Genomic DNA, 20,161 nt, shown 5'->3' with positions numbered 1-20,161 from the left:
TGTTCGATGCTGTAGCGCACGTATTTCCTAGTTACTGGAGGAAAACAGGGACTACCAATATGGCGGCTGGTGGCTTCACAGTGACGTGTACTGCCAACGGCGAATCAGTGATACGCGCCCTCATTTGCTGACGGAGAAGAAACACAAAATCCCAGAATGCACTCGGGCAGAAGCGAAAAATTGCGCTAGTGCCCAGTGCTTGCTTACCACCATCGCTTTCGCGTCCCCCACGTCGTGTCGGCGTCACTCGGAGAGGAGAAGCAATGGCTGCAGCTCTGTCCCGTGCCCTCAAGCTGCCCGGTGAGATGCGCGACAATTATTTCTCCTTATTACAGAGAGACGGTTGCTAATGGTAACACCGTAGACAGTCTGTTGTCATCTCTTCTCACCGGTCAGCAGGTGCAGCTCAGTCCTTGGTTTGGTTAAGCTTAAACGGGTCTGTATCGCCAGGTTATTATGATTTATGACGATGTTACATTATATATGGCGGATACCGGTTTCATGGAATGTAGCCCTTTGTTGTTGCTACCTGCGAGCTGCTAGAAGCCCAACGCAAAACCTGCTTCAATGCGAGGAAAATTCAGATCCGGTGGACGATACCGGCCACAAGCAGAACCGCGTTACCAGAAAAAAAAAATCTCCATTCAATCTATTATTATTATTATTATTATTATTATTATTATTATTATTATTATGCTATGGCTCTATGACTATGACGGTTTAACATGTGGTGATATTGTTATGCGTGATCTTAATGAATACAGTATTTTCATATTAAGTAAAATTCAGCTAACCGTAATAAGCAAATAAACGTTAAAGAGATAAAAGACAATTTGGACACCAATTACTACCTCACAGGGAAAAATGTATATATTCCTCTTTTGCAAATTGTATGCAACCCCCAGAAGTCACCATAATCTATCTGTGTTTAACTTAAACTCAGTATAAATGCAGCTGTCAGTTGGCGTCTTCAGAGGTGTGGTCAAGGAAATTATTGACTAAACGGCATCATGGGGACCAAGGAAAACAGTAGAAACAGGTTGTGTCAGTAGTTCAAAGCATGGCTAGGTTATAAAACAGTATCCCTAGCTTTGATCATCTCTCAGAGCAGGAGTCAATCAAGTAACCAGAAATGGAAAATGCACAACTACTGACCCACCAAGACATGGCCATCTAACAAAAACAGACAGGGAAAGCATTAGTCAGAGAAGTGGCCCATGAGAACTCGGGAGGAGCTGTAGAGATCCACAGCTCAGGTGGGATAATCTACTGGCACAGAGAACCCAAATGCATCACAATTAGTAAAAAATGTTTATTGCAGTTTAAAAAGTTCTTTGCAATACTGATATTGCGTACAGCGATATGTTAAAAACAATAAACGTGCGCTTTGTTGCGCTGCCCTAATGGTCATCCATCTAAACTGATAGCAAAGGAAGCAGTAATCAGAGAAGTAAGCAAGATGTCCATATGGGGTCTGGAGAAGCTACAGAGCTCCACAGCTCAGGTGCAAGAACCTCCTAAGGGGAACTGTAAGCCTTTCATGCCACACCCATGGTAGCAGGGAGTGTTTGGAGCAAATTCAACTTTTTGGCTAATGTGAGGAGGAGCACTGAGCACATGAAACATGGTGGTGGTCACATCAAGCCGTGGGGGTGGTTTTTGTCAACGGAGGCAGGGATATTTTCACTTTACAGCGATGAATTTCTTTGCGTTGGTCCCTCGTTTGTAGCGTGTGATAAAAGGGTTCAGGGAATGTGAATATTCAGCACTAACACTTTACTTGTTAGTGCTAATGTTGACTTTTTGGACCTCGTAAGAAGCAGAGTTTATCCATTATTCCCTAAAGGCTGGTATTATGCATGAGTAGAGGGGGTTTGTAGAAGAGACATGAATACATGGAGGGGTGGATGCGGTCATTGTGTGCTTTTTTTTTTTTTTTAACCATGACGTAGAGAGGCCAAACCTGAAAGTTCTAGTTTATGCAAGTGTCCCAACTATGATCCTCGGGGCAAAGAACTGGTTTAGCCCAGCAGCAGATCGCCAAGGTCCGAGGAACCCTTCTGACCTAAGAATTCAAAGCAGGGAAACGTCTAAAGCACACAGGACAGCATAGCCAGAGAACCATGGATGGGAAACACTGGTGTTTCCTGCCGTTTTCCTAAATATGACGTATAATAGGATGCAATTTTGGTCTAATTTTAAACAGATCACTCACTAAATTGCCAACGATAGTCAGAACGAACAACTGAGGCACGTACGAGAAGTCGGTCTTGCCAGAGCTGTAAATCTGTAAACCATCCCTCGCCCGGACTGCACCATAAACACGGTTTACTCTAATCAGCTGTCTCTGTCTCCAAGCAGGGAAGAAGGGCTCAGACCTCGGGGAGTACGACCCTCTCACCCAAGCCGACAGTGACGACGAGAGCGAAGAGGATGACCTCGTGCTCAACTACCCCAGAAACGGTCTGGGCAGGGACGGCTGCCTGGGCTCAGGGTCCTCGAAGCTGCGGGGCGGGCGGTCGGGCAGGCACGTCGGCGCCCCCGACGAGGTGCAGGACGAAGAGGAGGAGGAGGAAGACGAGTGGACGGACCAACTTTCCAGGAAGGGCAGGGACAACCTGAAGGGCGGCCAGTACTGGAGCCACAGGGACTCGGGAACAGGGGAGGACAGGGAAGGAACCGGGACGTCTGGGAGCGCCGGGCTGGGGGTCCACAGCGCCGAGGCAGAGCAGAAGAGGAAGAGAGTGAAAAATGCGATCCGGAGTGCGTTTTTCCTGGTGCCTCTGGCCTGTGCCACGTTGATTGCGCTGCTGTGTGCGTTTCTGCTGCCCTGCCAGAAGGCGGAGCTGGAAAAGAAGCTGCAGTGGGAGATAGCACTGGGAGATGGAGGAGGTAAACACCGCTCAGTGTGAAATCTGTAGTTTACTGAAATCATGTGGAAAAATATAAATACGCATCAGCTGCCTCGCGGATCAGGGGAAGTACCTAAAGTAGCATTAAAGTCTTAGCGAGCAGCCTTGTTGTCTAGACAGGGAAGTCTCCTTTTCAGGTTGATATAGAGCATGCACAAGCTTTCCTCCGAGCATTCCCACTGCATCCCAGAACAAAACCAACTTCAACTAAAGCAGCTGGAAGATTTAGAAGAAAGAGACTTAACATTTCTTCTCTTCTTGCTTACGTTTCCGTTTAGGCATCACTCCGCCCGCACTGGCTTTATGGGATGTCGACGGTGATTCAGTGGAGGATGTGCTTCTGGGTGTTACTGAAGGGACCAATGGCACGCACGCAACACAAAGGAGCAAAAGTAAGCTCTCTGAAAAGGTGTGGCAGGAAAAAGATGCTGGTCTTTTTTTTTCTCCAAAGAGACTGCAGGGTCGGACCTTCTGATAGGTTAGATCCAGCGGCGACAGCAGCTGTCAGAGACAGAAGGCGCGTGCTTTTCCAACAGCAGCATGGTCTCCAGCATCCTGTGATTTAAGCTACTGTGTCCTAAAATCCCGTGGAAGGAATTAATTGCACTGGCTTTGTTGCAGTAATTGCATTTAATCCACATTCTGGCTGTCTTCTCTACATGGCTTGTGGCTGACTAACTGCTGATAGGACCGGCGTGATGGATTCCTTTTGTCCTTCCAGTTTACAGCGCGGTGGCCGTCTGTGCCGTCAGCGGACGCGTGTTGTGGAGGAAAGTCATGAATGAGTCTGTGATGTACATCCAGTGCGGTCTGCATCACGGCACTCAGCCGTCGCCTGTTTGCCTCATCATCGGGAAATCCATCCTGATGGCCGTCAACGGCACCACAGGTTAGAGGATCCCCAAAACAAAGCAGCAGCACGTCACCTGAACACTATGGTGTTGGTAAAGATGTTCCTTTCCCTCTATTAGGGAAGAAGCTGTGGCTGGTCGTCCTTAGGAACATTGAATCCCGGGCAGTGCTACTCCCTGACATCCAGGGCGACTCGGTCCACGATCTGCTGGTAGCTACTCTGCCTGCTGATGAGGTGAACATATGCCAACTAGTCTGCTTTTCACAAATGTTTAATCACCCATAAACAGTCCTTATTTCATTTGCAAACTCGTGTAAAATGCTTTATTTTAATCTGTCGTATTCAACTATCCTCATATCTCACACAACTGGTGTTGGGCAAGTTATTTAAAAAAAGGAATTAGTTATAGTTACTCGTTACAACACCCAAAAAGTGTTACTAACTGTTACCTCACTACCAAAGTAACAATTTACTAGGCAAAGTAACTATGCAGTTACTTTTTATGATGTAAAATGTCAATGGATTTTGATGACTTTCCCGTTTTTGGAACTTTAAATACTACTGAGTTCAACTATCAGATAGAAACAATGGATAATAATTAATTAAATGGACTAATTATCTGAAAACAATGTATATTCATCCATACCTTTTTAGTGTGTGGTGGGACAGGTGAGTCTAGACACCTATCAATTGCAATATATTTATGTAGCTATGATGATTATGCTCAATGTTTATGCTAAAAAAACAAAAAGGCAAATTAGATCTTTTAGAACTTTATCGCACATTAACAGGCTACAACTGACTATAAAATAGGTGCATCAATAAAAATATTGCTGTAAACCGATAAAACAAAATAAAATACACTTTGTATTAAAAATTAAATACACCATTCCAGGTAGAATGTACATTACATATTTTTGGGATCATGACAGTAAACCATACCACTAAGGAACCCAGCTGTAAACATAATTTAAAACAAACAATAATATTAAAGCATAAGCTTTGGCATACTTCTGACCATTCACTAAAAGCCTAAATCTAATAACTCTCTATCCATTTATTCATCTGTCCATCCTGCACATTTTGCCTTTGATTTGACCAAACGTAAAATAGTGCTAAAACTTCCAGCAGAGAGTGTGCTTTTGAGAAAAGTCGCTTTAATTGATCGAGTTGTTGCTACGCGTCGCGTTATATTGTAAGAAGCGTTACCAAAATGAGAAAAGTCATTAGTTAGATTACTCTGTTACTGAAAAAAAAAATACTGCATTACTCTCTACACAACTAAATGAAGTTTAATTTAATTTCTGCCTTTACTGTGTTCTTAATGTTGATGTTTGTTTTTTTTTATATTTGTTGTCAGACATTGGATTTGTCTCTGACTTTGATCTCTGGACTGACGGGAAAGAGAATTGGACATCCTGTCCCCTTCAACCTCACAGGACAAGGAAAGCTCATCGGTCCTTTGCTCCATGAGACACAGATAGGAGCATTCTACATCCTGTTTGGACTAGGTGAGGGAGAGCAATGCAGAATAGGAAATATCTCTTTAGATAAACTCTCATCAGTCAACAACACAAATGCAAAATTCATAAGAAACCAGGTCGATTACTGTCAAGTGAAAACTGAGTCGTTCCACTGTCATTAAAGAAACCATTGTGTTTATTGTGTTCATGGGTGTGTCCTCAGGTAACGTCCAGGCCATTTCTTTGCAAGACGTCCTCTTTGGTGCCCTGGGCAGAGTGCCCAAAACTCATTCTGTCGGGAGGAAGGATATGAGCTGGGAAAACCTGAAGAAAACCAACGGGTCCTCCTTTATTCATATTTACAGGTACGGCCTGGGAGCCAGCCACATTCAGTGGCACTCCTGACAAAAACGTGTACCAATCCTTAAAGGTATATTGCCACATAATATGCTTATAAAAAAAAAAAAGCCCAAAAAACTGTTGATCATGATAAAATAAGGTTATATATACCAAGCCTCCATCTTGATAGTGTTTTGATGGTCCTTTTTGAACCAAAAAATAATTTGCTCTCGGGCACGAATAACAAATATAAACAGACATGGTGCCATCTAGCGCCACTATCACAGAACTATCATAATGCCGGTTTGCTTAATATATAAGTCACTTGTAAATAATGCCGGACCGAGCCTGACCCTCTGCAGATTTTTTTTACACCTTTTTTTTCCCCCACTGGATCTTGGACTTTCATTGTTTGGCTGGGCGATGCTAATAGCTGTTAGCTGCTTCCACTGCGCAAGCGCAGTGACGTACTTCCGTTTATATCGTAAATAAACATCAAAGGCTTTATTTACTAACAAACTGAGCAAAAATAAGAGTATAAAACACCAAAATAACAACTAATACACCAGCAGGATCAGACAATCTTTCATAAAAACTTTGGATGCGGCCATAGTGAGCTACTGACATATAAATTAAAAAAGTCAAAGAACGTGGCTATGCACCTTTAAAATAAATTCAAGTTGTATTGCAGTAAAATCTCTCACTGAGCAGAAAAAATAACAAATAAAAAGATCCTACCTCTAATTTGAGTAGTTGTATAAAGGAGTGGTCTCATTCTGTTTGCCTCCATGTTTTTTTAGAGGGTCAGAGCCTGTGGAGTTCCTGCTCCCTCTTGTGGCTGGTCTTGGAAACAACCGCAACAGTCTGGACATAGTTTCCAACCTGAACTCGACCAGAAGCGACTGGGTGTTGGTTTACGGAACCAGCACGCTGTCCGTGCTCAGACACCAGGACTTGCACAAAGCGTGGACTTTCAGCTCCGCTCATATTCACAGGTACGGCGTCTCTGTGCATCTCACCAGAATTAAAAGATTGAGCATTTCAGCTTCGGTCGTACGGATACAAGGAAGCTTTGAACTATTCAGATGTTATTGACTCTTACACTTTGACATATTTTATCAGTGTGCTGAATTGCTTCAATATGCACGTAATAAAACACCCCCCCCCCCCCCCCCCCCCATACAGTCAGCCAGCTTTGGGGAACTTCAACAACGATGGAGTCCTGGACCTTTTTGTTCAGCATTCTGCAAACGGCATCATGACAGTAAATATCCAACCTGAATGTGTTACACAAGCTCTTTTTTTTTAATATGAAACATTTCCTTTTTTTGTATATCTTTATGTTCTGACTTAAATTCGCAGTTTCCCTCTGCTCCTTGTCTTCCAGGCACTGATTATTAACGGGGCAAATGGCACCCTCCTCTGGAAGGCCGAGTTTGTGTGTCCTCGTCTCGTTTTGGAGGCCTCCGCTATATCGACCTCAACTGGCCAATCAGCTTTCCTTTTCTGGGCCAGCGACCCAATCAAAACGCAGAGGAACGTTGCCAGAGCAACAGTGAGTGTACTGTTGAGATGCAACTTCCGCTGCAGGGATGCTAACGACGGTGTCTGACTTGTACTGAACTCTCCAACCTGTGTGCAGATGGCACCGGGCGTCGCTGCAGCGGAGCCGCTCATCAGGAAGCTCTTCCTGATCCATCCTGCTCATCCCACAGTTCTGCTGCAGCTCAGCAGCACAACGGACACAGCTGTCACATCTGCAGGTAAGATGCACCGACGCCCTCAACGACTTTTTTTAATTTATTTTTTTAGATAAGTTGGTTAAAACGATACGTATCGCTTGCAGTATTTGTAAATGTATTCCTACCCCATTACACCTTTCCGTTTTTTTTTTGCCACATTATGGCATCAAACTTCTACGTATTTTATTGGGATTTTATGTGACAGACCAACACAATAACAATTTGGTTGTGAAAAAATAAAGAAACATGGTTTTCATTTATTTAAAAAATAAAAGTCCAAATAAAGTGTCACGCGTACGTTTTTACTTCCCCTTAGTAAAATCCAGTGCAGCCAATTTCCCTCAGAAGTCACCTAATTAGTAAACGGCCTTTCTGTCTGTAATACAATCTTGTATCATTAATAAACAAATGACCATGCAGCTAAACTGGAAAACTGGGCAAAAAGAGCATTAAGAACATCCATCCATCCATTTTCCGATGCACTTATCCCTGTTGGGGTCGTGAGGGGTTGCTGGTGCCTATCGCCAGCTGTCAATGAGCGAGAGGCGGGTTACACCCTGGACAGGTGGCCAGTCTGTCGCAGTGAATTAATAACAGAGACATAATAATGATATTTGACACTGCAACATACATTCCAGTGAAATTCGTTGTTTCCATTAACCCATCCCTCAGGGAGCAGTGGGCTGTCACTGTTCAGCGCCCCGGGAGCATTCTGGGGCTAAGGGTCTTTGCTCAGGGAACCAGAGTGGCGTTCTGTGGGATTTGAACCCAGAAACTTGCAGCATCTCCAGGACGCAAGCGCCCAGCTCTCTAAACCACTAAGCCACCACATAGCATGAAAAATGCTATGTAGGCCAAAAAAAAACCCCTAATATAGCACATTATCCTTCACACACCAAGCCCTGTTTGGAAACATGGAGAGGCTGTAAAATACTTGAGACCGCCTTAAATAAAGAACCAGAACTGTAAAGGAATCCTGTCGATCTTATAGCATATTCTTGTAAAAATATGCCATGTTAGAATGGTCTAGTCAAAGTAAAGGGAAACTGATAGTCTGCGGGAAAACTGCTATTCAAAAAATGCTTTCCATCCAGTCTAACTGAGCTGGATTCCCTCACAGTCCACGGTTATGTCCTACTATCTGTCAGTTTGTGACATAAAATTGCAATAAAATATGTTTTTTAGTTATAAAATGGCAAAATGTAAAAAGGAGAAATGAAGCTGGTTGCAACATACTGTTTAAATACTCTCTTTCTGACAGTGAGTTACCTGGAGCACCTGAAAGACGCCACCTACATCACCGTGTCCTCCAGGCCGATGGCCGACTCAGAGCCCAGCACTCGGATAGTGGAGAGCATGAGCCTCAGAGCCGCCATCAAGAGAGGACAAATCATCCAGCTGGGGGGGGGAGAGAAAACCGAGGCGGCCGGTAAACTTGCCGCGCTGGAGGCGAACAACTTCTTCAGGCGTCTCACCTTCAAGCGTCAGGTAATAGTGTTGTAATAGTAGTTTTTTGTGATGTTTTAATCAGGTAATCTGCAAGCCGACACTGAGTATTACATGTCTACTTCTTTTTGTTTTGTTTGTTTTTTTAGGGATGAGCTCTGGTACCACAAGCTGGCGTCACGAGGAGCCGGAGAACCTGGATGTCGTGTGGGGGATGGACGACAGACGTGAACGTTGCTGCACTAATGGGTCACAATTCACTTAAAGCTTGTTTACATGCTGTTAGCTACGGTGAGAAGTTTTACATTCTGTGAACTTTTTCTTTGAAAAATGTTTTTGTCATGCTGATTTGTGTTGTTTTTATCGTCAAATGTCTCGTAACTTATTTCCCTTTTTAGTATTTATTTAACTGAAGCAGAGCAACTTTTATTCTGTAGTAGAAACACAATATGATTGCTGCTAGAAGAATTGAATGCATCACATTTCTGGGTATAGATCTTCCATATTTACTGTGCTCATGTCACATGTTGTCATAAAGCTACGTTCCTCTGCCTTCTCCTCAACACCAAGTTATACTAGAGGGAGTCTGTAAATATTTAATAATGCAAAGTATTTATTTTCTGTGATGCTTTTTGATCGTTTTTTTTAAGGACTGGACGATTGAGCAATGTTTTATTACGTGCTGTAATAAGCTGGGATATTAAACAATGGAAGTGGAAGTAAACCTGTACCTACAGTTAAGTTTCTTGGTTGTTTGTGCATATCCATGTATCCAAATAGTAGAGTGGGCTGCATTGGCTCTGTCGTATGGAACGCCACGGGGGACAAAAATACTGCACTTCAGCTTAGTTTTTCATAGACATATTTGTTGTATTTCAGCACTGTAGCAACTGAGCATTATCGTATCCCCATCTGGAGAGTGTCACGCCTTGAAAACCTGTACAAGTATGCTTGCAAAACAGGGTTTTCTGGAATAAAAGTGGCACGAAGGTTTACTTGCAGCTAATATTGATATATTGCTATTATATAGAAAAAGGTCGTGTACTTTTTAGCAATAATAATGGAGATCATTAGGCCAAAAAACTGAACATCTGCAGAGTGCTAAAGTAAAGCCAATGGGAAACACAATGTTCTTTAAACTTAAACTTACTTTAATTTGCCTCTAAAAATGTACTTAATCACACTTTAGTTATGAGTAAACTATTGAATTAAGCCATTTGGTTTTTGCCCAAATGTAAAGTTTAATGGGAAATGTAAAACCCTTTAGAAATGTATTTTTTGATATGTTAACTATTTCTTTAGATGATGATTATAATAGTAAGGCATTATTATACAAGTAAATAAGTAACGAGAAGCTGAACCTGCTGACTGGTGATTATAGTGACACAGAACATTGAATCAAGTCAAGGAAGCAGCTGTAGAGGTATCTGGCCAAGGAAAGCTGGGACTGGAGTGGAGGGTCCCCTTCCAGCAGGATATACAGTCAGAGCTAGGGTTGGGTGGTAACATGGATTAATGTATGCCTGACATGGCTATGGTATTCCTTTAAATATTAACTGCTGTTGGTCATGCAGAAATCTGTGTCTCAGTTTGTATTTTGTTGTCTTTTTGAGGATATCATTTAAGGGCCAACTTGTGCAGTTTTCTCACATTATTGTAAATAAATAGTTTTGTGTCTGAATGAGGTCTTGCTGAATGTCAGACGTAATACCCAGAGGTGGGTAGTAGCCTAAAACATTTTAGTTAGTAATTTTAAGTAAGAGTACCATTGTTTCACAAATACTACTCACGTTGAAGTAAAACGTAGCTGTTAAACAAGTTACTCAAGAGAAAAGGCAGACAGAAAACAACAATGAAACAAAGAAGCTTGAGTTCTTAGAAGAGGATTCTCTTTCCCCCAAACTGTGGGTTGGTGTTTGTCAAAACTGGTTTATGCTCTCAGTGAAACAATGCGGGATGGGTGGAGAAACCAAAAGTTGTGCTCAACTAATGTTAGCTTTACTTCAAAATATTTTAGAAGTAAAAGTAAAAAGTATGATGCAGCAAAATTACTGCACCAAAACTCCATAAATGTGTTTTACACGAGGGTGCAGTGTCGCCCTATGGACGCCAGGGGGCAGTGTCGGTAAGCGGAGCCTGGACGTTTCTCCAAGCCGGGATTCTCGGATTTTCCGCATTGCTGCCGCACCGCAGTCGCTCTGAACATGGCCTCGGCTGTCCTTGGTCGCCTGCTCGGGCTGTCGGCGGTCAGAAGCGGCCGCCGCTCACCGCTGAGCCCCTCCGCCGCTCCGGGGAGGACCGTGACGCCGAGCCGGACAGCCGTGTGCTCATCAAGCGGCGCCATCCTGCCCAAACCCAAGAAGGTGAGCGCGGCGCTTGTTGCCAAAAACACGGCGTGCCGTTAAAAAGTGACATTAACACAGAGGGAAAAGGCGAGTCAGCTGTGAGGGAGGGAGAGGGAGGGGGGGGAGTTTGTCTCGGGAGCTGCCGTGAACTAATGAACGTGTTTTTATGGTGGGGACGTGCGGCACCGCATCGGGGAGCAGACCCCCTTCGGCCTGTTCCGGATCGCTCTGGTAGTGATTCCCTTCCTCTACGTGGGCACTCAGATCAGCAAGAGCTTCGCGGCGCTGCTGGAGGAGCACGACATCTTCGTCCCGGAGGACGACGACGACGACGACTGAGGGATCCTCAGGTAACAGCGGCCTCCCCGCCCTGAACCTGTCTGCTCGGGTCCATTTAGCGCGTAGGCTCCCCAGTTTGGCTCCTGTGCGTCTGATTCTGTCAGATCCTAACAGAAACCTTTCATAGGGGTGGCCAGATGGGGCCATTTAAATGCTTGGGGTGGCACACTGAAACTAAAAGCCATAATTTCAGGATTTTATTCTACTGCTGTAGTAACGCTGCCTGTAGAAAACTATTTTAAAGACTTAATTAAATGCCTACTAACATCTTTTGGTTTATTGTTAGATTTTTTTTATGTTACTAATGATCTAATATGCATAGACCAATAACAGTACAGTTAACATTTTGAGTTGAACAACAATTCCTTGTTATTGTGTAATTATATTAGGAATTAGGTGTACATTTATTCATTTATTGAAAAACAAAACAGTTACTAGGGGAATTTAGATACTGGCAGATACAAATAAAAGCGTGATAGAAGGTCAAGAAGAGCGGCTGCCTTGCTGGCTGTGCATAATCAGATTAAATGCTAAACTTATGCTACTACAATTTACACTGGCTAGTGGGGTGGCCACACCCTGGTGGTGCCACTGTAAATAACCTCTGGCGTCTTGTGTCCTCTGCAGATGATCGTCTCTTCATCGCTACCACGTGTCAGTGAGATGTCCTTCCCGGAGGTGCTGCCGCTGTGACTCTGTCTGCACTGGTTTCAGGGATTCTGCTGTTATTTCGTAGACACACAGAGGACTGTCGCTGCGTTTTCCTATGGTACTGTGTTCGCATGCACTACAGGAGTCTTAATAAAAAAAAAAACAGAAAAAAAAGAAAAATCCAGCAACTGTCGGTGGGTTCTAGTGCAAGCCTTCCTGAAACTGCTAAGTCACAGAAAGAAAGAGTACAGCCTGTTTACTTCTACCTGTGATGTTTGGACGCCCCTGAATCAGATGACCCAACACGCTCCACCTCGTGGAACACCAACTTTTGTACCACGTCCTTTCAGGCCGGCTAAAAAAATTTTAACCAAACATTTAAAACGCATCAGATTCATCCCAGTCAGCTGTCTCTGCTTTTCTGCCTGGCGTTCAACCTTTCAATAAAACCACTGGTTTCCGCTACTTTCCTGAGGCACATCCAAGCTCCGGAGTCGGGTCTTTAATGGAAGCCGTCTCTATTTCTGTTTCCTTTCGTTTACCTCAGATTATACCTTTTAGGCTTGCCAAGTCTTTTACCTTAACCCTTATATTATGTTACGGGTCGATTTGACCCATTTCACTTTTTGTGTTGATCAAAGTGCTGATTATCCTTTTTTTTTATGAAATTTGGTGACTTTTCCCTCATCTGGGGTCATGAACCTGTGTGTAAAATCTTGTCACTTCGATGTGTAGTGGAGTATGTATATAAAGATGATGTTGCGGGTAATTTTGACCCGGACACTTTAATGTGGGTAAATAGCCGTTCAGATCCAAAACAAAAACATCTCTTTGATGTACTTTTCTTATTTTGATTGTCTCTGAGACCCAGGTGTTTGAAGGGAGGGAACTTTCTCGCACTAGTCCTCGTCATCTTCACGACAAACTCACCAAAAATGAGCTCCCGAAGGATTACGGCTGACGAGGCTTTATCGCAAATCTTGAACTGGGATAGCGATGTAGAGGAAGAGGTTTCAGAGACGGAGGATCTTTCAGAATCAGAAGACAATGTTATCGTAGATGCAAACGATCAATCTTCCTACGACGAGGAGGATTCAGAGGACGAGTCTGCCATTGTCCCCCCAACAGATGAAGACCCAGGAATGCGGCAGTCGTCTTCCAGAGAGGTGACATGGACATCTAAGGACGGTAATATAAAATGGTCAACATCACCACACCAGAGTCGAGGCAGACCGTCTTCAGCTAACGTGATAAAAATGACTCCTGGTCCTACAAGATTTGCCATCGCACGAATTGATGAGATTCACTCAGCATTTCAGCTCTTCATATCCCCACCAATAGAAAGGATTATACTGGAAATGACCAACTTGGAGGGGAGACGTGTGTTTCAAGAGAAATGGAAGCCACTGGATCGGACTGACTTGAATGCTTACATAGGAGTCCTGCTATTAGCTGGAGTGTACAGGTCAAAGGGAGAAGCGACTGCAAGTCTATGGAATGAAGAGACCGGAAGGCCGATCTTTCGCGCAACAATGTCTCTGGAGACTTTCCACATGATATCTCGCGTGATCCGCTTTGACAACCGCGATACAAGAGCCGGCCGACGTGAAAGAGACAAGCTAGCTGCGATCAGAGATGTGTGGGATAAATGGGTTGAAATTTTACCTTTGTTGTACAATCCAGGTCCCTATGTTTCCGTTGATGAGCGTCTCGTTCCGTTCAGGGGCCGCTGTCCTTTCCGACAGTACGTGCCCAACAAGCCTGCCAAGTACGGCATCAAAATATGGGCAGCCTGTGACGCAAGATCCAGCTATGCGTGGAATATGCGAGTAAATACTGGAAAGCTAGCGGGAGGAAACGCCGAGAAGAATCAGGGGATGCGCGCGGTGCTGGAGATGAGCGAGGAGCTGCAAGGTCATAACATCACTTGTGACGACCTCGTTACGTCCTACCGCCTTGGAGAAGAACTTCAGAAAAGGAAGCTGACCATGTTGGGAGCAGTACGAAGAAATAAGCCGGAACTTCCCAGTGAAATTCTGAGGATGCGAGGCAGACCTCAGCATTCCTCAGTCTTTGCTTTCACCAAAAAAGCGACGGTTGTTTCATACTGCCCAAAGAAAAACAAGAACGTTCTTGTTATGAGTACGATGCACGCTGATGCGTCCCTGAGCACAAGAGAGGACTTGATGCCACAAATGATCCTGGATTATAACTCCACCAAAGGAGGAGTTGACAATCTGGACAAAGTCACCGCCACATACAGCTGCCAGCGCAGGACCGCCCGTTGGCCTTTGGTGATTTTCTACAACATCGTGGACGTGTCTGCATACAATGCTTATGTCCTGTGGACTGAAATCAACCAGCAGTGGAATGCCGGCAAATTGCATCGACGTCGGCTTTTCCTGGAAGAGCTCGGCAAAGCGCTCGTCACTCCCAAGATGCAGACTCGAGCCAGGCCAGCCCGGTCCCCTGCTGCAGCAGCTGTAATTGAAAAGCTCAAGCTCAGGTCACCCAACCAACATCAAGTGGAGACAGGTGAGAAGAAGAGGAAAAGATGCCAGGTCTGTGCCTCCCGGGACGACAGTAAAACAAGTACTACTTGTGTGAAATGTATGAATTACATCTGCAGGAAGCACACAGTAACATTCTGCCCATCATGTGGAGAACTTTGAGATTGTTGAACGTTCAAAATCCGAGTAAATAGCGGATGTTAAAGGGAAAGTTTAAAAGAAAAAGTTAAGAACTTAAACAAAATAGTTCTTAAATAAAGTGTTGGAATTAAAATGTATTGTTTGTCACTTGACTAAATGTTTAAGTAATCTAAAATAAATTGGTTATTGGTTTAACCCGTTTTCTTGACTGTTTTGCATGCACTTACAGTGTGGATCAAAATGACCCGCAACATAATCAATGTAATTTTTTTTAAACATAATATAAGGGTTAAATCTAGTGTTTACATTCTTGAGACACTGCAGATCGTCAAATTATAAAACTGCATTTTTGAAGATTAAAGAAATGTTGGTATTAAGGGAGCAAGACTACTTTCAAAAAAAAAAAAAAAAAAAACACAACTTTGTACTCATGGAAACATCCAAAGCTTGTAGATGTTGGGTCCCCGGTGTCCCCGTCCACAGCGTGCCAGGTGATCCACAGAGACAGAACTCAGAGGGTATGGGAAGAATGGTTGGAAGAGGCCGGGTAAGACGTCCGAACCAAAGCACGCTGGGTCAGCTGTAAAGCACGGGGGTGGTAGGATCATGATGAGGGTCTATATTTCTGCCAGGGGGTACTGGTGCTTTGTACCAACTGGATCAAATAAAAAGAACCATCTCTACAAATTCAAGTTTGCTCAGGATTAGCCACAACCCTAACAACTTTAGATTTAAAATCCTTTGAATTAATTAAATAAACATTTATATCCTCAATCAGGGGAAAAAAAAAATCTTTATCGGCTTTAAAGCTGTCTCAGCTGAGCAGCGTTTTGAACGTCCCGCTGAGGATTTATCTGAAGCCATGAGCACCACTTCATTGAGACTGGAAGGCCTCGTTGCCATCACCCTAATCTTTACCTCCCTCCCTCCCTCCACAGATGCTCAGATTCAGGTTATGACTGATTGGGCCACCAAACCATTATCACTTCCAGTAAGAGAGAAAAAGAAAAAATTAAAACGTTACTTTAAACCTAAATCTTCAAAGTGTGTGAATCATTTTGGGTTTAGCTGTAGATGACTGAAACTTCTGTTCCCCGCCACATTAAAACTTTAAACACTTCCTGTAAGCCTGACCTCAAACCTATTAAACGTTTATAGGTCATGCTCAGAAACTGGGCCACAACTTATTTAAAATGGACTACCGCTTCTGATTTAAAGAGTTTTTGCAAAGTGGGAAAAAAAAACAAGACGTGCGATTTCAGTCCAGCTGCACCTGAAGATGAACCGCGAGGCGGAAAAGAAGCACCAGGGTCAGGCATGTGAGAGTTAAAGTGTGTATTTACAATAAAGGGGAACATGTTTCACGACGGAAACCAGCAGAGACGGGTCGGCTACACAGTTCATGGGTCGTGGCCTTTGTAGAACTTGGACAGGAAGTCGGTGCCTCGAGGCTCCTCGGTCTCGTGGAAATACCGCATCACGTGGGTCTTCTGCTTCCAGACGTGGATCGTCTCCTCCAGCTCCATTTTACCCTGCCGTGTGGACGAGAGGCCGCTCAGTACACATCTGCGCTGACTCAGCTCCTCACAGAGGGTCCACCGGACCGCGGCGCCGAGTCGGAGCACGCTTACCTTAATGACCAGCATGTCGATCACGCGGGGGTCGGTGACGTGTTTGTTTTTGTCAAACATCTCCCGCACTTTGTCCCGGCCCTGACGCGTTGTGATGTCCAGCTGAAACATGGCCACTGCACACAGACACTTGGGTTTAGTGAGGGGATAACAGCATCAATTATTTGATGCACAATACATCAGGATACCGTTACCAACAAAGGAGAGACACACGTCGTCCTAATAAGCCATTTAGTGCTCAGGGTAAAGTTCCCTTAGCAGAACGAGTCATTTTGACGTGTAAACGAAAACAAGCGATCAATCAGCCAATTCTTCCACTGAACAGTAAGGATGCTTTTAGCCAATGAGAGTAGGCGTGAATTTTGAAATCGCAGAGGACAACCAGAATCTAGAGAGCAAAATTGATCAACGATGTAATCAGAGTACAACAGCCAGTATGCGTCCCGTGAGCCCTGCAGAGTGAATACTCTGGAGAAGAAGACCTTTGCTGCAGTTACAGCGGAACGTCTTTGGGTTTTTTTTCTCTTACCAGCTTTGCAGATCTGGACACTGATATTTTTTGCTCACCCTTTTTAATACCTAAAGCTCTTTTACATTGGATGGTGTCCAGAAGTCTGTTTCTACAGAGTCGCGATTACGTGTATTTTTTGTCCCATTCTAACGCCTGATCAAAGTCACTCCTTTGCAGACCTGACTGCATGTTCAGGGTCCTTGTCCTGCTGGAAGGTGAACCTCCAGCTCAGGCCCAAGTCTTTTGTTTTTTTTTAGCCTCTAACAGGCTTTCTTCCAGGATTCTCCTGTATTTAGCTCCATCCATCATCCTCCCATCTGCTCCAGCTGAGGAAAAGCATGGTGGCCACAGCATGATGCTGCCGCCACCATGTTTCACTGTGGGATGGTGTGTTTGTGGAGACTGCAGATTTTTGCCCACACCTGGTTTCCATACCGCAGTTGTCCCGTTAACATACAGCCTCCCACCTGGCCTGTGCATCTCTGCAGCTCCTCCAAAGTCACCAGGGATCTCAAGAATGCTTCTCTGGATAAAACGGTCCAGATCCCAATGGGTCTCTTGTCTGATTAAACACACTGCCCTTGCCCAGCGTGGTCATTTAGGCTCCAGTGTCCTGGGAGGTTTGCAGCTGTGCCAGAGGTTTTTCCATTTATATATCACGGACTAAACAGAGCGCTGTGATGTTTGTTCACTAATGATCTCTAACAAACCTCCGGGGCCTTCACACTATTACTGTTTGTGTTATTTTAATCAGCAACAGCTTGATCGCAATGGCTTTAATTTGGGATAAATAAAAGAGGGCCGTCTTTTGATGCTTAGCAGTAAAAACTAATGTAAATCTCCTGCCATTTTATCATGTATGCACTACGCTGTGTTGGTCTATCGCATCCCTTTAAGTTTTCGCATCCAGTCCCGGTTTGCCCTGTTTATTCCGATCCAAACGAGATACAGCCCCCCCACCATCCAAACTCTCGGATAACGCCTCGTCCCGAAACGCCCGAGGAGCTTCAGATAACCTCGGCTTGAGTCTAAAGCGCCACAGAGACGCGACCTTGACGCTACAGCCGCCGCTCCGACGCGCCGCCTTCCCGCTCCACAGCGGACCCACGTACCTGTGTGCGGCACCTCGCGGTACCAGGCCCGGTACAGCTCCCGAACCCTGCGCTTAGCCTCGTCCAGGTCCCGACTAAAGAGCGGTTTCACCACCCTAGCAGCACCGGCCGCTGTGCGGGTCGCCGCCGTGGAAGCCATGACTGTTGCTGCCGTCGCTGCGAGAAGCGCTTCCGGTTTGCCTGTGTGGTAAAGGACCGCGCTGGCGCCCTCTAGCGGTAAAACAGGCTCAACACACGGGGCTTGTTGACCACCGAGATGGACCTTTGAACCTACGGCAGACGGATAAAAGTAGCTATAGTGTTTAAACTCGTCGACATTTTCGCAGTTTTCGTGCCGAGGTGTTTGTCAAAATGTTTAATACTACAATTAATAATACTAATACTACAAAAAAGAACAATTATTTAGATAACCAGGAGGATCACAGAAAAACATTTCATCTCTGTGGGAATTGTTACAGCTGGGCATTATATTGGTTTCAAGTCTGTGAGTCCTGAGGACGTCTCAGTATATGTCCAAAATATACTCAAGCATCATAGCAGAAACTAAAGCATTGCAAGACTGTTAATCTGTATGGATTAAAAATTTTTTAAAAAAAGTTAATCAGATGTTAGATTAGCTTTTAGCTTTGAATAGTTTTAGGTTAACGTTGCAGCCGATTAATCCACAAGACCTCTGCATGCCTTTTGGACAGATGAGAACAAAGTGGAGATGTTTGACCATAATGCAATGTCTGATTTTTGGCGAAGATTAAACCCAAGATGCACAATACTGCCAAAAGCATTCACTCACCCATCCACATAATAGAAATCAGGTGTTCCAATCCCTTCCACAGTCACATGTGTATAAAATCAAGCAGCGAGGCCTGCAGACCATTTCTACAAATATTTGTGAAAAAACTGGTCGCTCTCAGGAACTCCAGCGTGGTTCTGTGACAGGATGCCACCTCTGCAACAACGGCAGTGGTGAAGTCTCCTCGCTCCTAAATAATCCCCAGTCAGCTGTCAGTGGTGTTAAAACAAAGTGGAAAAGGCAGCAGCAGCTCTGCCACCACGCTAATTGATGGCGTGGGGGCAGCGGATGTTGAGAATGGTCCGCAGAGGTCGCCAACTTTCTGCAGTCCATCGCTAGAGACCTCCAAACTTCAATTTCACTCAAGAAAAGTGTGGAGAGAGTTCCATGGGATGAGTCTCCATGGCCGAGCAGCTGCATCCCAGCCATACATCACTAAGTGCGATGCAAAGCATGAATGGTGAATTAGAAGAGAGACTGGGAGCCAGACACATGCTCTTCTGGAAGAATGATCAAAAACTCCCATAAACACACTCCAGAAATGTGTGGACAGCCTTCCCAGAAGAGTTGAAGCTGTTACAGCTGCAAAGGGTGAACCAACGCAAACTGAATCCCTGAGGATTAAAATTGAGAGGTTTACTAATTTCCTATGAGTCGAGGCAGGTGAGCAAATACCTTTGGCCATACAATGCATCTACACACAAACTGTCAAGCACGGTGGTGGAGGGGTGATGATTAGGGCTTGTTTGCAGCCTCAACAACTGGCTGCCTTCTAGTCACTAAGCATGAATTCATCCACCAAACTAATCTAGAGTGAATTGGAAAAACAACTTGTCCAACTGCTGAAGCTTTCCCCCAAACAAACAGCTAACATGATGGTTGGTAAAAGGAAACTATCACAAAATGACCTTGTAAACATTAAGACCTCAGCTCGCTGCGAATGCTGTGGAGGGACTTGAAGAAAGCTGTGAAGAACCTACAGCCCAATGAACTGAAGCAATGTTATAGAAAAAAAAACTATCTAAATTTCCTTCACAGACAGACAGAGAGAAACAGGTCCAAGTTATTGCAGCTGTTTGTGGATCTTGGTGTGTACTGAAGTTTTTCCTCACACAGCTTGTTTTTTAGCTTTGATTTTGGTCAGTAAACAATGACAGGAATTAGTTTTTGCAAACTTTGAAAATCATTCTCACAGCATGATGCTGCCACCAGTGTTGCCCAAAATGTATTGGTCTCATCAGATCGGAGGACTTTCTGTGTTTGCAGAGGGTTTTTCGTGTGGCTTTCTTTTCACCACTCCTCAATAACGGCCAGGCCTGTGGACTATTTTGTCCTGTATCTGTAGCTCCTCTAGAGCTAACATGGGCCTCATGGAT

At 44.5% G+C, this 20,161-nt stretch overlaps 3 protein-coding genes across 5 annotated transcripts; 2 read left to right on the top strand and 1 right to left on the bottom strand.

Annotated features, from left to right (window-relative positions):
• The first annotated feature begins 161 nt into the window (after window positions 1-161).
• LOC105938048 (protein FAM234B) lies at window positions 162-9,491 on the top strand. 2 transcript variants are annotated; one of them, XM_012879659.3, is made up of 13 exons: window positions 162-300; window positions 2,362-2,892; window positions 3,191-3,304; window positions 3,634-3,801; window positions 3,884-3,999; window positions 5,126-5,276; window positions 5,452-5,593; window positions 6,368-6,562; window positions 6,753-6,831; window positions 6,955-7,122; window positions 7,210-7,330; window positions 8,571-8,797; window positions 8,905-9,491. In XM_012879659.3, the coding sequence occupies exons 1-13, from the start codon at window positions 264-266 to the stop codon at window positions 8,908-8,910; spliced, it is 2,055 nt and encodes a 684-aa protein (XP_012735113.2). In that variant the 5' UTR covers window positions 162-263; the 3' UTR covers window positions 8,911-9,491. The 2 variants fall into 2 exon arrangements, with proteins under 2 accessions (XP_012735113.2, XP_012735112.2); XM_012879658.3 differs by having other exon boundaries at window positions 173-300; window positions 2,359-2,892.
• A 1,398-nt stretch (window positions 9,492-10,889) lies between these two features.
• Window positions 10,890-14,936, top strand: LOC118566396 (essential MCU regulator, mitochondrial-like). 2 transcript variants are annotated; one of them, XM_036148366.1, is made up of 3 exons: window positions 10,890-11,118; window positions 11,302-11,450; window positions 12,067-12,879. In XM_036148366.1, the coding sequence occupies exons 1-2, from the start codon at window positions 10,960-10,962 to the stop codon at window positions 11,437-11,439; spliced, it is 297 nt and encodes a 98-aa protein (XP_036004259.1). In that variant the 5' UTR covers window positions 10,890-10,959; the 3' UTR covers window positions 11,440-11,450; window positions 12,067-12,879. The 2 variants fall into 2 exon arrangements, with proteins under 2 accessions (XP_036004259.1, XP_036004258.1); XM_036148365.1 differs by lacking the exon at window positions 11,302-11,450 and having other exon boundaries at window positions 11,018-11,118; window positions 12,067-14,936.
• Window positions 14,937-16,061: 1,125 nt separating this feature from the next.
• ndufa6 (NADH:ubiquinone oxidoreductase subunit A6) lies at window positions 16,062-18,183 on the bottom strand. The gene is made up of 3 exons (XM_012879637.3): window positions 17,996-18,183; window positions 16,373-16,488; window positions 16,062-16,273 (listed from the first exon to the last, which is right to left on the bottom strand). The coding sequence occupies exons 1-3, from the start codon at window positions 18,132-18,134 to the stop codon at window positions 16,142-16,144; spliced, it is 387 nt and encodes a 128-aa protein (XP_012735091.1). The 5' UTR covers window positions 18,135-18,183; the 3' UTR covers window positions 16,062-16,141.
• Window positions 18,184-20,161: the final 1,978 nt, after the last annotated feature.

The sequence above is a fragment of the Fundulus heteroclitus genome, chromosome 16, assembly GCF_011125445.2.
Source record: "Fundulus heteroclitus isolate FHET01 chromosome 16, MU-UCD_Fhet_4.1, whole genome shotgun sequence".
Classification (NCBI taxonomy): domain Eukaryota; kingdom Metazoa; phylum Chordata; class Actinopteri; order Cyprinodontiformes; family Fundulidae; genus Fundulus; species Fundulus heteroclitus.
The sequence above is the reverse complement of the archived record's forward strand: the minus strand, read 5'-3'. Positions and strand labels throughout refer to the sequence as shown.

What these genes read in the sequence shown, in the direction of transcription:
- ndufa6 (XM_012879637.3), bottom strand. Translation starts at nt 18,134, where the DNA reads ATGGCTTCCACGGCGGCGACCCGCACAGCGGCCGGTGCTGCTAGGGTG. An exon ending in CCGCGAGGTGCCGCACACAG is followed by an intron (nt 16,489 to 17,995) that starts GTACGTGGGTCC and finishes GTCTGTGTGCAG; the next exon opens with TGGCCATGTTTCAGCTGGAC. An exon ending in TCGACATGCTGGTCATTAAG is followed by an intron (nt 16,274 to 16,372) that starts GTAAGCGTGCTC and finishes TCCACACGGCAG; the next exon opens with GGTAAAATGGAGCTGGAGGA.
- LOC105938048 (XM_012879658.3), top strand. Translation starts at nt 264, where the DNA reads ATGGCTGCAGCTCTGTCCCGTGCCCTCAAGCTGCCCG. An exon ending in CTACATCCTGTTTGGACTAG is followed by an intron (nt 5,277 to 5,451) that starts GTGAGGGAGAGC and finishes GTGTGTCCTCAG; the next exon opens with GTAACGTCCAGGCCATTTCT. An exon ending in CTGCAAACGGCATCATGACA is followed by an intron (nt 6,832 to 6,954) that starts GTAAATATCCAA and finishes CTTGTCTTCCAG; the next exon opens with GCACTGATTATTAACGGGGC.
- LOC118566396 (XM_036148365.1), top strand. Translation starts at nt 13,026, where the DNA reads ATGAGCTCCCGAAGGATTACGGCTGACGAGGCTTTATCGCAAATCTTG.